Source organism: Triticum dicoccoides, chromosome 2B (genome assembly GCF_002162155.2).
Source record: "Triticum dicoccoides isolate Atlit2015 ecotype Zavitan chromosome 2B, WEW_v2.0, whole genome shotgun sequence".
Taxonomy (NCBI): Eukaryota; Viridiplantae; Streptophyta; class Magnoliopsida; order Poales; family Poaceae; genus Triticum; species Triticum dicoccoides.
In genome coordinates, this window is record NC_041383.1 from 96,695,271 (window position 1) to 96,709,282 (window position 14,012).

Genomic DNA, 14,012 nt, shown 5'->3' on the forward strand with positions numbered 1-14,012 from the left:
TACGTACGGACCAGAAGCCAGGGCAGGTCCCCTTCTACCCACAGTAGTAGTCGTCCAACTACGTACACGTAGCTCCAGTCCAGACCGCGACACATGTGCCGCTGGTCGATTACGGTGCTGTACGTTAGCCCGACAGTTTTTTTTTGGTGTTTTCCTTTCCCCTGGCTGGATGGCTGGGATGGATGATAGATAGATCAAGCGACTAAAAAGTGGAAAAATACATACATTAATTAGGGACCGGGCAAAAGAACTATTACAGGAGCTGTAAGTAATGAGAAATCTACGGCGGTCCTGGGCTCCTGGCCTACTCTCATGGTTAATAATGCATGGAGAACACGGAGCTCGATCGGCTAGAGCTACAGCAGCTGGCTGCTCTCGTACATGACGCTCCACGAGTCCAGCGTCGGGTAGCACGGCTGTTGCTGCTGCACCAGCTGCTGCTGGTGGTGGCGATGGAGCGCGGCCGCGTCGGCGTCCGACGGCAGCCGCAGCGCGTCCCCGAACGGGTGGCAGTCCAGCAGCGCCGCGGCGGAGGACGCGTCGAACGATGCGTGCAGGACGACGCTGCCGTCGTCGGTGCCCGGCTCGGACTGGACGCCGGTAACGTGCTGCACCATGAGCCGGAAGTTGGCGGGGTCGGTGCTGATGTACGTGGTGGGCGCGCGCTTCGACGCCCGCGCGCGCCGCTTCCCGGCGCGCCCCGCGCCCGCCGCGTTGGGCCCCAGGCCCGCACGCCTCTTGTTCGCCGCGGCGCCCACGGCGACGGGGGTGGACGGCGGCCGCGGGGCCGCGTCCGACGCGACCAGCACGGAGTCGCAGGCGAGCGAACCCGTGGGCGGCGCGGACGTGGAGGCGAACCAGTTGCTGCCGCCGGTGCCGCAGGGGAAGTCCGCGAGGAGGGACGACGAGGAGAGCGCGGAGTTGGAGGGCGAGGATGCGGCCGGCGAGTAGTCGTACTCGTACTCGGGCATGGCGGAGAAGTTGAGCGCGCGCGCGAGGGCGGCGTCGGTGTAGTAGGCCGGGCCGAGCGAGGAGGACGCCGAGAGGAACGGCGCTTGCGGCGGCGGCGCCAGGCACGACATGGCGTCCATGATGATGATGATCAGCGAGGACTGAAGCACGTTCAAAGTTTGTAGGCCGGCGTGCGTGGTGCAGCTCGTGTGAGTGCAGTACAGGAGGAGGAAGAGGCTCTGCGGTGCGTTTGGGAAGGGAAGCTGGGAAGGTGGGCTGTTGGGGGAGTGGGAATGGGGGAGCGAGGTAGGTGTATATAGGCGGGAAAACGCGTGGGCGCATCGGCATCGGCATCGGCGGTGTCGGCGTGCGCGGGGGGTGGCGGGGCCGCGCGCGCGGCCTCGGCATGTCCCGGTGTCGGACTCCACCGCCACCCGCGGGGCCCTCCGTCCCTGTGCCACATCGAGCTGGAGTCAACCCAACCCAACCCCCGTCTACGCACACAGGGCGGAACCATGTGGCCTGCGCCGCGAGCCGGCACGCGCCATGCGTGCGAGCCCGGACGGGCGCCCGGCGGTGGCACGCACGCACGCACGTTCGCTGCGCAGCGCAGCGCAGGGCACAACATCTCAAGCGCGCGGCGTACAGACGGGGCTCGACCGATCGGCGCCGGCGAGTGGCGCGCACGTTCGGCGCGGAGCAAGCCCAACGGCCGCAAAGCATGCGGCTGACTGCCCATGCCGCGCTTTTCGCTAACCCCGTACGGACGTATGTACGTGCGTTGTGTTCGAGCAGTGACCGAATGATGGGCTTGACGGTGCGCGGCACGCGGTAGGCCGCCATGGCCATGCCTCCGCTGACTGACTGCTGCTACCAACCCGTCCCGTCCCAGCCGTACAGGAGACGGGTCGACCTCGTCCCCCTCGTGTACGGCACGGGCAGCCGCTCCTGAGATCCCGACGGGCTGTCGGTCAGACTGATGCGCACATACACACTATGCCGCCCACTGCTTTGCTTAACATTATCACGAACTTCTCAACAAAAGTAAAAAAATCAAACAGTACAGTACTACTGTGTGTAATGCGAGAGCGATAAAGTAATGCACGCACGAACAAGCTAGCGTGATTAGCGGGGGTCTGCCCTGCCCTCCCAATCAGACCGGCACCAACAAAAGTGAACAGGCAACCAAAGTTACTCCCGGCCCGGATATCCTTCCATCCATTTCATCCGTGTGCTGTGCGGTCAAGCAGTCGAGCAGCTCGCGGGAATGGCGCGCTCGGGGCGGTGCGGGTGGGCTCGCCGTCGCTCTCGCCGAAGATCTCACCGCCAGAATTAGCTGAGGCACCGGGCCTGAAATGGACGGGGAACAGAGCGCAGGATCCCATCGACCTGTCCTGTCCACCCATCTAATCTATGCCTACGCTGCTTGCCCGCTCGCTCTGATGCTCTCAGCAGCACACGCCAAGCACTCAAGGCAACATCAACTGACTAATTAACTAGCACTGCTCTTCAATTCGTAGTTTTAGCGGTGGCTGCCGTCACCGGTGCCGTCTGATTAGTGGTTTAGTTTACTCCGCGGAAGATCTAGAAGAGATCGCCGTCGGCTCGTCGCCGGGTGCCTTTCAGGCCCGGAAATGTGATTTATCTCCTCTGTTTTTTCCTCTGCTCCTGTGGAGATTCTGCTTCGATCGCAAGTGATCCTTTCTTCACCGCGAGGGAATGGAATTACGAATATCTCTTTTTGTTACCACTGATGATGGACCGAAAATGACGGACCGGCGAACGATTCCTAAATTAGTGCTCGCGATATCGATCCGTGGATCTCCTCGAGATTTGTTCTCTGTTTTTGTTCAGACAACGGACGACACACTTTCTTACCGTCGCCTTCCCCGCGGGCTCCTTTCACCGACGAGGTAAGAACATATTCTTTTAGTTGTAGTACTGATCTGTACATGATCGTCGTAGTATTATATGTTGTGGCCGTCACGGAGGCATATGCGCGGATCGTAGGCGACAATCAGGTGATGTCGTGATCCCTCCTCGACGACGACGACGACGGACGTACCGCCCGCTGACCCCGCGCACGGGTCCGTCCAAATGCGTATTCCAAACACGACCAACCGCACGGCATGCTGATTCTTGCACGCCGCCGGCTCCGGTGGCCACCGCTGCGATCCATCGCTCCGGCGGCACGGCGTCAAGTCAAAAGCGCATTTTCCCTCCGACGGACAAGCCCATCGTTTCCCCTGCGAGTCGTCGTGCAGATTTTCCAGTGCTCTGAGCTCACTGTAAAATTTCCCAGTGGTCTGGTGAGCTCTCTGTAGTGTAAACCAGGGGTTGGACGCACCGGCGGTTTCTGAGTACACCACACGTCCACACTTGCAGCAGCACTGCACACGGGGAAGCGCACAGAGACAGAGAGCACGCAGCGATCCGGCGACCCGATCATATTATACTCGTGCCACCAGATCGATCGCCACGAAAGCTGAGCAAGGTTGACAGATTCGGCCGGTTTGTCAGCGCTGAAAAATACAGGAGCAAGCAGCTGCCACACCCGGGCCAACCCAACTACCCCAATTAAAACTCCAACCGCATCGCTATTCGCTACACACTACTCAGCACAGCACAGCACAGCAGGGTTATGCAAATCGAGCGCTAGCTGACTGACTGACTGTACCGATTGATTAAACTACGTGCAGTCGCAGCGGAGACGACGACATGCACATATGATACTGGTATGACACAGTATACGATCGGCAGTTCGGCATGGGGTTTAGTTTAATCAGGACGAGACGACATCCCATGAGGCATTCCCTCGTAATCGAGTGCCCGCGAGCGACGACTTCCCGTGACGCCCATGGGGTCCAGCCGGCACTCGATTGCCTCCACTAACACTCGTACTTTTGCTTACTCTATCTCTATCTACGGGCAGTAATAATCTATGGCTGGATCATGGATTGGATGGATAGGTAGATCTTGAACTGTTCTTGCCTGGCTAGGAAAGGGTCCACTGAAAATTTGAAAAGCGGTTGAAAGCTTATGCCGCCTGTTCAAATGATCTTCTTTTAGGGGAAGTGATCTTTCTAAAACCCAGTCATGCACCTAGGACGCAGTCTGCATAATAAAGCAGTTGGATCGTGTAGCCGATCACGTCGGCAGTCAGCAGCACTTTTCACGTAGAGGAAAAAGTAGTGGATTCAATTATGCTAATGCACACAATGACACATAACAATTTTGTTTCTGACGTTGCAACCCGTTTTGGCAGCATCCACGTACTCTAGCTGAAAATGTACGTACGTCTTCAGGTCAGTCCTGCTGACCACGCAGCCGCAAGAAATATACGTATATACACAAGCCTAGCTAGTAGGTGGCAATTTGTTTGGCATGCTGACCTATTTATGACGGCATGGTGATCTCACCTCGCCGTAAGCACCCACCCTACATTGTTTAACACTTCCAGACTCACGAAACACCAGATCGATTCCATTATAATTATACAATAATACAACTCTTCATGTGATACTACACCGTTTGACTTATGCCACCTGCTCCTCTCATCCACTAGCATAGCATCGGTCGTACACCACGACCCCGGAATAGATATACTACGAACAGGCCTGGCTAAGGTCCAACGACAACGACACAGTTGGTTTGAGATTAGCTATAAGCGGGTGTAAATCAAGTGGGGATTGTTTATGTGCTCATGGAATAGATTAATGAGCTGCATGCAGTGCACCATGGTGATCGGCTTGGACCATCTCCTTGTCGCTTACAGTAATTCCCTTTGACATCACGGGGAACAACATCCCCATCGATCCCTGCCCCTAGCTAGCTAGCTAGCCAGGTCAATGCTCGCTCGCTAGAGCTCAAGTTTTCATGGATGCCACCGTCAATATTCAGTGTTCAAATTTCAAACCCCCTCCTGTCTATATTCCTTCTGTCTGAACTAGTGTTCAAATTTCAAACTGTGATGCAAAGGCACTGCGAGTAAATTATTTTCTTCCTTTGGCCACCATAAACTATGCAGGCGACAGGGCAAAGCAGGTGAGTGCATCATGGTGAGTGCAGTACAATACTACGGGGTATTTGTGAGAGTATATTGCCATGGGTTTGACTTTGGCCCTGGGGCTGGTTGTCGTACCTCGTGGAGGGGCCAGCGTGTGTGTGCACGTCAGGAATCTGTTGGTAGTAGCTGGACGTGCTTGCTCGTTTCCCGGAGGTCAGATGCGTGCCGATGATTCCTCCCGTAATTTTACTGTCTGTTCCATTAGAATAGTCGCGAGCATAGCTAAGGACCAAAACGGTGGGAGCGAGGGCGCGGCTTGGCTGCTTTTATGCATGCATGCATGCGTGTGCTGTTAGTCTGTCAGTGTCAAGTGTCAACGGGTTGAACGTTTCAGCCTACCCCATCTGACGGATACTGTGTGCCACGCCATCCCCAAAGAGATAAGATTGCACTGCCGAGTTGTTATTCTGGTAGAAAAACATTTTTTTGATAAAAGGATTATATTAGCGACACGATGGTACCAAATACACCGAGCCTCTGCACCAGAGGATGTCCAAAGAAATCAGATGCACACAACCAAGAAATAAAATTAAAAAGAGAAAAAAAACAAAGACCCCATTGCGGTGTTGAACCACTCGCAACATTAGCACTCTAACCACTATCGAAGACAACACCACTACTATAGACGAGATTCTCGAAAAGCAACACCTTCAAAAAGAAAACAAAGCACAAGCCTTGTCGTCGCCTGATCGAAGATCTTGGGTTTTTCCACCATGAAAAAAGTCTAAGTTCCAAAACAATGTCTTCAGCAAGATCATTGCACGTACAACGAATGAAGGACATACCTTAGATTTACACCCTGGAAATCGTGGTTCGTTACTCAAGGAGCACCACCGAGAATGTAGTCCACCTGTGTTGCCACCTTAGCTTGCCAAGGATGCTATGATACGTCTCCGTCGTATCTATAATTTTTCATTGTTTCATGCCAATATTCTACATCTTTTATATACTTTTGAAAACATTTTATATTATTTTTTGGACTAACATATTGATCCAGTGTCAGTTCCTGTTTGTTGCATGTTTTTTGTTTCACAGGATATCCATATCAAACAAAGTCCAAATATGATAAAAGTTTACGTACATTTATTTTGGAATATATGTGAATTTTTGGAAGAAGAATCAACGCAAGACGGTGCTCGTGGGCCCCGCGAGGCACCAGGGCACGCCCAGAGGGGTAGGTCGTGCGTGGTGCCTCGTGAGCCCCTGTAAGGCGGTTGCGGCCCTTCTTTCTCCGTAAGAAAGATAATATCCAGAAAAAACCGTGTACCAATTTCAGCCCAATCGGAGTTTCGGATCTCCGAAAAATTAAAACACGGTTTTGGCCAGAAAACACAGGAACGCGAAACAGAAAAGAACAGATAGAGAGATCCAATCTCGGAGGGGCTCCTGCCCCTCCGCCGCCATGGAGATCATGGACAAGAGGGGAAACTCTCCTCCCATCTAGGGGGAGGGGGGCAAGGAAGAAGAAAAAGGAGGGAGGCTCTCCCCCCTCTCTCCCGGTGGCACCGAAACACCGCCTGGGCAATCATCTTGATGCCGATCTACACCAACTTCACCACCGTCATCACTAACTCTCCCCGCTCTATGCAACATCATAACACTTCTTCTCCCCATTGTAATCTCTACTTAAACATGGTGCTTAATGCAATATATTATTATCGAATGATGTGTGGCTATCCTATGATGTTTGAGTAGTTTCGTTTTGTGCTATGGGTTGATTGATGACCGTGATTGGTTTGAATTGTATGTTTTATTTTGGTGCTGTCCTATGGTGCCCTCCATGCCGCGCAAGCGTTTGGGATTACCGTTGTATGGTGTTGCAATATGTTCATGATCCGCTTATAGTGAGTGGCGCGAGTGATTGAAACACATATCCGAGTAAAGGAGTTGTTGCGTACGGGAGTAAAGAGGACTTGTTACTTAATGCTATGGTTGGGTTTTATATTAATGATATTTGGTAGTTGCGGATGCTTGCTAGAGTTTCAATCATAAGTGCATATAATCCAAGTATGAAAAGTATGTTAGCTCATGCCTTTCTCTCATATAAAATTGCAATAATGATTACCAGTCTAGTTATCGATTGCCTATGGACAAAATACTTCTCTTGAGTTATAAAAATATTTCTACTAAACAACAAACTTTTATTATCTTGCAAATTATTCGTACTTTTATTCTCGTTAAGTACTTCTAGTTTTATCCTTGCAGCCTTATCTTTACACCTACAAAATAGTTTCATACTTGTTCTAGGTAAAGCAAATGTTAAGTGTGCGTAGAGTTGTATCGGTTGTCGATAGAACTTGAAGGGAATATAAATCCTACCTTTAGTTCCTCATTGGGTTCGACACTCTTATTTATCGAAAAAGCTACAATTGATCCCTATACTTGTGGGTTATCATGCCGCTGCAAGTCGCCAAACACCCGACACATAGGGAGAACCTGTGTCGCATTGTCTTCAACACAACCAGTACCTTATTTGCCAATACCAACCTCCAATCACAGCCACCATGTTTTCCACCTCTGTTAGTTTCATGAAAATGTATGTTAGGACATGTCCCATGGTACGGACAAGAAGGCGAAGGTTCGCACTTCGCCAAATGAAGCAACTTTGGTTGAAGATTAGGGTGTGAGCGACCGCATCGATTTCGCTCTAGATATCTAGCAGCGCCCTGCGCCAAACTACGTAAATGTCCAATAGGAAGACTGGAACTCGACAGCGGCCTAATCGAGGTGGCCGACATGAAGCGGATCGACGCCTTGGTGGTCCAAGAATAGTAGGGCCAGACCACCTTTATTCTTCGGAGAAGACTAGCAGGCCCCTACCCCGCCATCCACGGTCGAACGGGCCCGGCCGCCCCCGACGAAGGAGGAGGCTACCACCACCATGCCAGGTACCACTTCCCCCGGACAGTCCTCGTGATGCAGGACTAGACCAGGAGTTCCTCTGTGTGCCGTCCTTGGAGGTGCAGCGATGCAGCAAGCGCAACGATGGTGAGGGCCCGTACATGTTGTACCAGATCTGGGCCCTGCCCACCACCACCAACCGCTGTCGTCGTTTGTCGCTGGAGATGCTCACCGAGATCTGCTAGTCGCTACCATCTCACGCTACCATCGATACCCGGGCCGGTGCAGGCACCGCTGATGCTGTGAGATCTACGCCGCCGCGCATCTTCTTGATGTTCAGTAAAGTCGACCATCTAACATATACCTCCTTTGGACAAAGGTCATTATGATTGGTGTGAAGGTGGGATGCGGAGGTCAATAGTGACAATGTTTAATAAGGTATAAATAAAGACCGCCTTAGCTGCCTCCATGGGGAAACCTTAATTAACATTTGGTAATGGTAGTGAGGAAGAATGGAAGTGGTGTATCGGATACGGGGCTGATGCGTCTATTCGCTTATCTATATTTGGCTCCGCGCACTTATAGAAACATATTAAGTGGCTTAGAAATTTGAATTGGAATTACGCTTAAGCATCGGTCATGTTAGACACATACTAGTGGGGATTCTCTAAGAACACTTTAGTCCTCTCGATTCCAATAACTGTTACTTACATCTCGCGCCCTTTTATTTTTACTCTTGCTCTTTATTTTTGTGTTCGCAAGAACCAGCAAATATTTTAAACTTTGGTTTTCGCTTTGTTGGGGATCGAAACCAACTTTCAGGCACTATAATCTAATCAATACAAGAGACAAGGTTCAATTCCCGTGCTCCCTGTAGGGCCGATACACTTACTTCAAAGAGACAACAAATAAACCTTGTGCATTTGAAGAACATCACTGGCCTATATCCAGGCATCGCTGGTGCGCGACAAAACACGAGGGTTGTGTTTGGGATTGCACGCCTTTCTGGGCTGGTGATACCTCCTTTAGTTGATCTGGTATTGGAACAGAAAAGAGTATCCCACACATATTTCCCCAGAGGTGACCTTGGGTTATCGAACCTATGAGAGGAAGATACTCTTGAAGCCATGGTCCTAGCAATAATTTGTCAAAGTGTCAAATCCAGCTTTTGACCGGATCAGCAAGCAAATAGGGATCAGGCCCTAACAAATTTACTAGCTTACATGACAAATCTCATCCAACTTCATCACCGTTCAGCAAGCCTACGAAGGAATTACTCACTCCCGGTGGCGAGCATCATGGAATTGTTGATGGAGAAGGGTTGATGATGACCACGACGACGAATTCCATCCTCCAGAGCCCCGAACGGATTTCATATCAGCTCTCCCGATGAATAACAGGAGGTGTCGACCGCTCTGTACCATAAAACACGATGGTTCCTTCTCTCTGATTTTTTTCTCCGTCAGACGGTATTTATGGAGTTGGACTTAGGGTTATCGAAGTCTCTAGGGGCCCACAAGCTCACTAGGCGTGCCCTGTGGGTGGGCGCCCCCTGAGCTTGTGGCTCCCCTCCAGTAGCTCTCTTCGCCAATATTTTTATATATTCTGGAAATATTCTTCGTGAATTTTCAGCCCATGCCGAGAACTTTTAGTTCCATTCAAATCATGCAAATTAGTGTCCAAAACAAGAGCAAAAGTTTTTGGAAAAGTAGATATGTTTGGGACGTATCGGTAGGTAAGGAGATTGGCTTGGGCAAGAGTGAGCGACTCATGTGGTTTCCCCTCGCATAATACTCCCTCCGCCCGGAAATACTTGTCGAAGAAATGCATACAAATGGATGTATCTAGAACTAAAATACATCTAGATACATTCATTCCTCCCACAAGTATTTCCAAACAGAGAGAGTATAAAGGAGGAACCAGAGCCAGAAGAAGGGAGGAACAATCTTATAACATGCACATACATTTCAGCAAGAACACACACATGGCGTAGGATATTACACCTTCTCAGTGGCCTGAACCTGGATAAGCAAAGCCTCCGCATCTAAAGATCAGAAGTGTTCGACGCCTGGCTTAATCTCTAAAAGGTGATCCATCAGATCTCTGATATGGAGATCATTCATCGACATAACTAGACAGGTGATGTGAAGAGAAAAATGGTCTGAAAATCTCCCTTCCTCCGTTTGTGATCAAATTAAATCTCTTCAACACCTATTTTTCTCTGTTTGCTAGAGAAGTTGGAGAGAGGATGGGTCTGTTTTTGGCACTATTCGTGCCTTAAGGGCATTTCTAACCGATTGCCAATAACCGGTTAGAGGAGTAAAATCCCGGTTTCACTCCTCTAACCGGGACCTAGCTAATCCCCAATTGGGTTAGTGGAGTAAAAGTTATACTCCACCGCCGTGAATCTCCCAATATTTACTCCACTGCCCGGCGTACGAGTAAAAAAAATATCTCTCCCCCTCGTCCCCTCCTCTGCGTCCTCTTCTCCCCCTCGCTCTGCCGCTAGCGCGTCCTCCGCCATTGCCTGCCACCCCCTCTCCTCCCAAGAGCCGGACTCGGTGGCCGGAGGTCCCCGCCACCGATCCGCAGTGTGGATCTGTGCCACCACTCCCATGACTCGTCGTCTATCGGCGCATACACGAGTTGTCGTCGCTCGCCCGATCCGCCTGTCCCCACCCAATTTGCCCACTTCCCGGACCTCCCTTCTGCGCGATGATACATCTCCAACGTATCTATAATTTTTGATTGTTCCATGCTATTATATTATCTGTTTTGGATGTTTAATAGGAATTTATATACTATTTTATATTATTTTTGGGACTAACCTATTAACCGAGAGCCCAGTGCCAGTTTCTGTTTTTTGCCTGTTTTAGAGTTTCACAGAAAAGTGAATCCAAGTGGCTCATTGTTACCTCTTGAGCATGCGTTGGTTTTCTCTTGAAGAGGAAAGGGTGATGCAGCAAAGTAGCGTAAGTATTTCCCTCAGTTTTGAGAACCAATGTATCAATCCAGTAGGAGACGACACACAAGTCACCTAGTACCTGTACAAATAATCAAGAACCTTGCAACCAACGCGATAAAGGGGTTGTCAATCCCTTCAGGGTCACTCACAAAAGTGAGATCTAATAGAGATAGTAAAGTAAATATTTTTGGTACTTTTCTTGTATAGATTGGAAAGTAAAGATTGCAATAAAAAGGAACGGCGACAGAAATTGGCAAGTTGACGGGAAACTAATAGATTCAATATAATGGAAAAGAGACCCGGGGGCCATAGGTTTCACTAGTGGCTTCTCTCAAGATAGCATGTATTACGGTGGATGAACAAATTACTGCCGAGCAATTGATACAAGAGCGCATACTTATGAAGACATCTAAGGCAATGATCATGAACATAGGCATCACGTCCGTGTCAAGTAGACCGAAACGATTCTGCATCTACTACTATTACTCTACACAGCGACCGCTATCCAACATGCATCTAGAGTATTAAGTTTATAAGAACGGGGTAACGCATTAGGCAAGATGACATGATGTAGAGGGATAAATTTTTTATCCTCGATGGCAACAAGACAATACATGCCTTGCCGCCCCTACTGTCACTGGGAAAGGACACCACAAGATTGAACCCAAAGCTAAGCACTTCTCCCATTGCAAGAAAGATTAATCTAGTAGGCCAAAATAAACCATACTTCGAAGAGACTTGCAAAGATATCAAATCATGCATATAAGAATTCAGAGAAGAACCAAATAATATTCATAGATAATCTTGTTCATAAATCCACAATTCATCGGATCTCGGCAAACACACCGCAAAAGAGTATTACATCGAATAGATCTCCAAGAACATCGAGGAGAACTTTTTATTGAGAATCCAAGAGAGAGAAGAAGCCATCTAGCTAATAACTATGGACCCGAAGGTCTATGGTAAACTACTCACGCTTCATCGGAGAGGCAATGGTTTTGATGTAAAAGCCCTTCGTGATCGATTCCCCATCCGGCAGATCGTCGGAAAAGGCCCCAAGATGGGATCTCACTGGTACAGAAGGTTGCAGCGGTGGAAAAGTGGTTTCATGGCTCCCCTTGATGTTTCTAGGGTATAAGAGTATATATATATAGGCAAAAGAAGTACGTCTGTGAGCTACGAGGGGCCCACGAGGGTGGGTGCCGTGCCCTCCTGCCTCGTGGCCTCATCGGAGAGTTCCAGACTTCAACTCCAAGTCTTCTGGATTGCTTTTGGTCCAAGAAAGATCCTTGCGAAGGTTTCATTCCATTTGGACTCCGTTTGATATTCCTTTTCTGTAAAACACTAAAATAGGCAAAAAAAAACAAAAACTGGCACTGGGCCTCCGGTTAATAGGTTAGTCTCAAAAATAATATAAAAGAGCATATTAAAGCACATTAAACATCCAAAACAGATAATATAATAGCATGGAACAATCAAAAATTATAGATACATTGGAGACGTATCAAGCATCCCCAAGCTTAATTCCAGCTCGTCCTTGAGTAGGTAAATGATAAAAATAGAATTTTTGATGTGGAATGCTACCTAGCATATTTATCAATGTAATTTTGTTATTGTGGCATGAATGTTCAGATCCTAAATATTCAAGACAAAAGTTTAATATTGACATGAAAACAATAATACTTCAAGCATACTAACAAAGCAATCATGTCTTCTCAAAATAACATGGCCAAAGAAAGTTATCCCTAGAAAATCATATAGTCTGGCTATGCTCTATCTTCATCACACAAATTATTTAATCATGCACAACCCCGGTTTCAGCCGAGCAATTGTTTCATACTTTAGTATTTTCAAATTTTTTCAATCTTCACATAATACATGAGCGTGGGCCATGGACATAACACTATAGGTGGAATAGAATGGTGGTTGTGGAGAAGACAAAAAGGAGAAGATAGTATCACATCAACTAGGCATATCAACGGGCTATGGAGATGCCCATTGAGGGAGTCCTGGACTAGGGGGTGTCCGGATAGCCGAACTATCATCATCGGACGGACTCCAAGACTATGAAGATACAAGATTGAAGACTTTGTCCCGTGTCCGGATGGGACTTTCCTTGGCGTGGAAGGCAAGCTTGGCGATACGGATATGTAGATCTCCTACCATTGTAACCAACTCTGTGTAACCCTAGCCCCCTCCGGTGTCTATATAAACCGGATGGCTTTAGTCCGTAGGACGAACAGTAATCATACCATAGGCTAGCTTCTAGGGTTTAGCCTCCTTGATCTCGTGGTAGATCCACTCTTGTAACACACATCATCAATATTAATCAAGCAGGACGTAGGGTTTTACCTCCATCAAGAGGGCTCGAACCTGGGTAAAACATCGTGTCCCTTGTCTCCTGTTACCATCCGCCTAGACGCACAGTTCGGGACCCCCTACCCGAGATCCGCCGGTTTTGACACCGACATTGGTGCTTTCATTGAGAGTTCCTCTGTGCCGTCACCGATAGGCTCGATGGCTTCTTCGATCATCATCAACGACACAGTCCAGGGTGAGACCTTTCTCCCCGGACAGATCTTTGTATTCGGCGACTTCGCACTGCGGGCCAATTCGCTTGGCCAATTGGAGCAGATCGAAAGCTACGCCCCTGGCCGTCAGGTCAGATTTGGAAGTTTGAACTTCACGGCCGTCATCCGCGGGGACTTGATCCTCGATGGATTCGAGCCACAGCCAAGCGTGCCGCACTGTCACGGCGAGCATGATCTAGCTCTGCAGCCGGACAGTACCCTGGAGGCCGCACTCGAACCCACTCCGATCTTCAATTCGGAGCCGGCTGCGCAGATCGAGGACGGATGGCTAGACACCGCCTCGGGGGCTGCAACCTCTATGGCGATAGAGCCGAACACTGACCTTGTCCCTCATGAAGCTCGTGACTCCGAGGTGCCGGACTCCTTGCCGGACTCCGAACCTCCCGCGCCCCCTCCGATCGAATCCGATTGGGCGCCAATCATGGAGTTCACCGCAGCGGACATCTTTCAACACTCACCTTTCGGCGACATCTTGAGTTTGCTAAAGTATCTTTCGTTATCAGGAGAGCCCTGGCCGGACTGCGGTCAGGACGGTTGGGATGCGGACGACGAAGAAATTCAAAGCCCACCCACCACCCACTTGGTAGCCACTGTCGAC

General features: G+C 49.6%; 1 protein-coding gene across 1 annotated transcript; it reads right to left on the minus strand.

Moving 5' to 3' along the window:
• Positions 1 to 203: 203 nt before the first annotated feature.
• LOC119367241 (calmodulin-binding protein 25-like) lies at positions 204 to 1,225 on the minus strand. Its single transcript, XM_037632812.1, has one exon. It carries the CDS (start codon positions 1,089 to 1,091, stop codon positions 357 to 359), a length of 735 nt encoding a protein of 244 aa, XP_037488709.1. The 5' UTR covers positions 1,092 to 1,225; the 3' UTR covers positions 204 to 356.
• Between the last annotated feature and the right edge of the window lie 12,787 nt (positions 1,226 to 14,012).

What these genes read in the sequence shown, in the direction of transcription:
- LOC119367241 (XM_037632812.1), bottom strand. Translation starts at nt 1,091, where the DNA reads ATGGACGCCATGTCGTGCCTGGCGCCGCCGCCGCAAGCGCCGTTCCTC.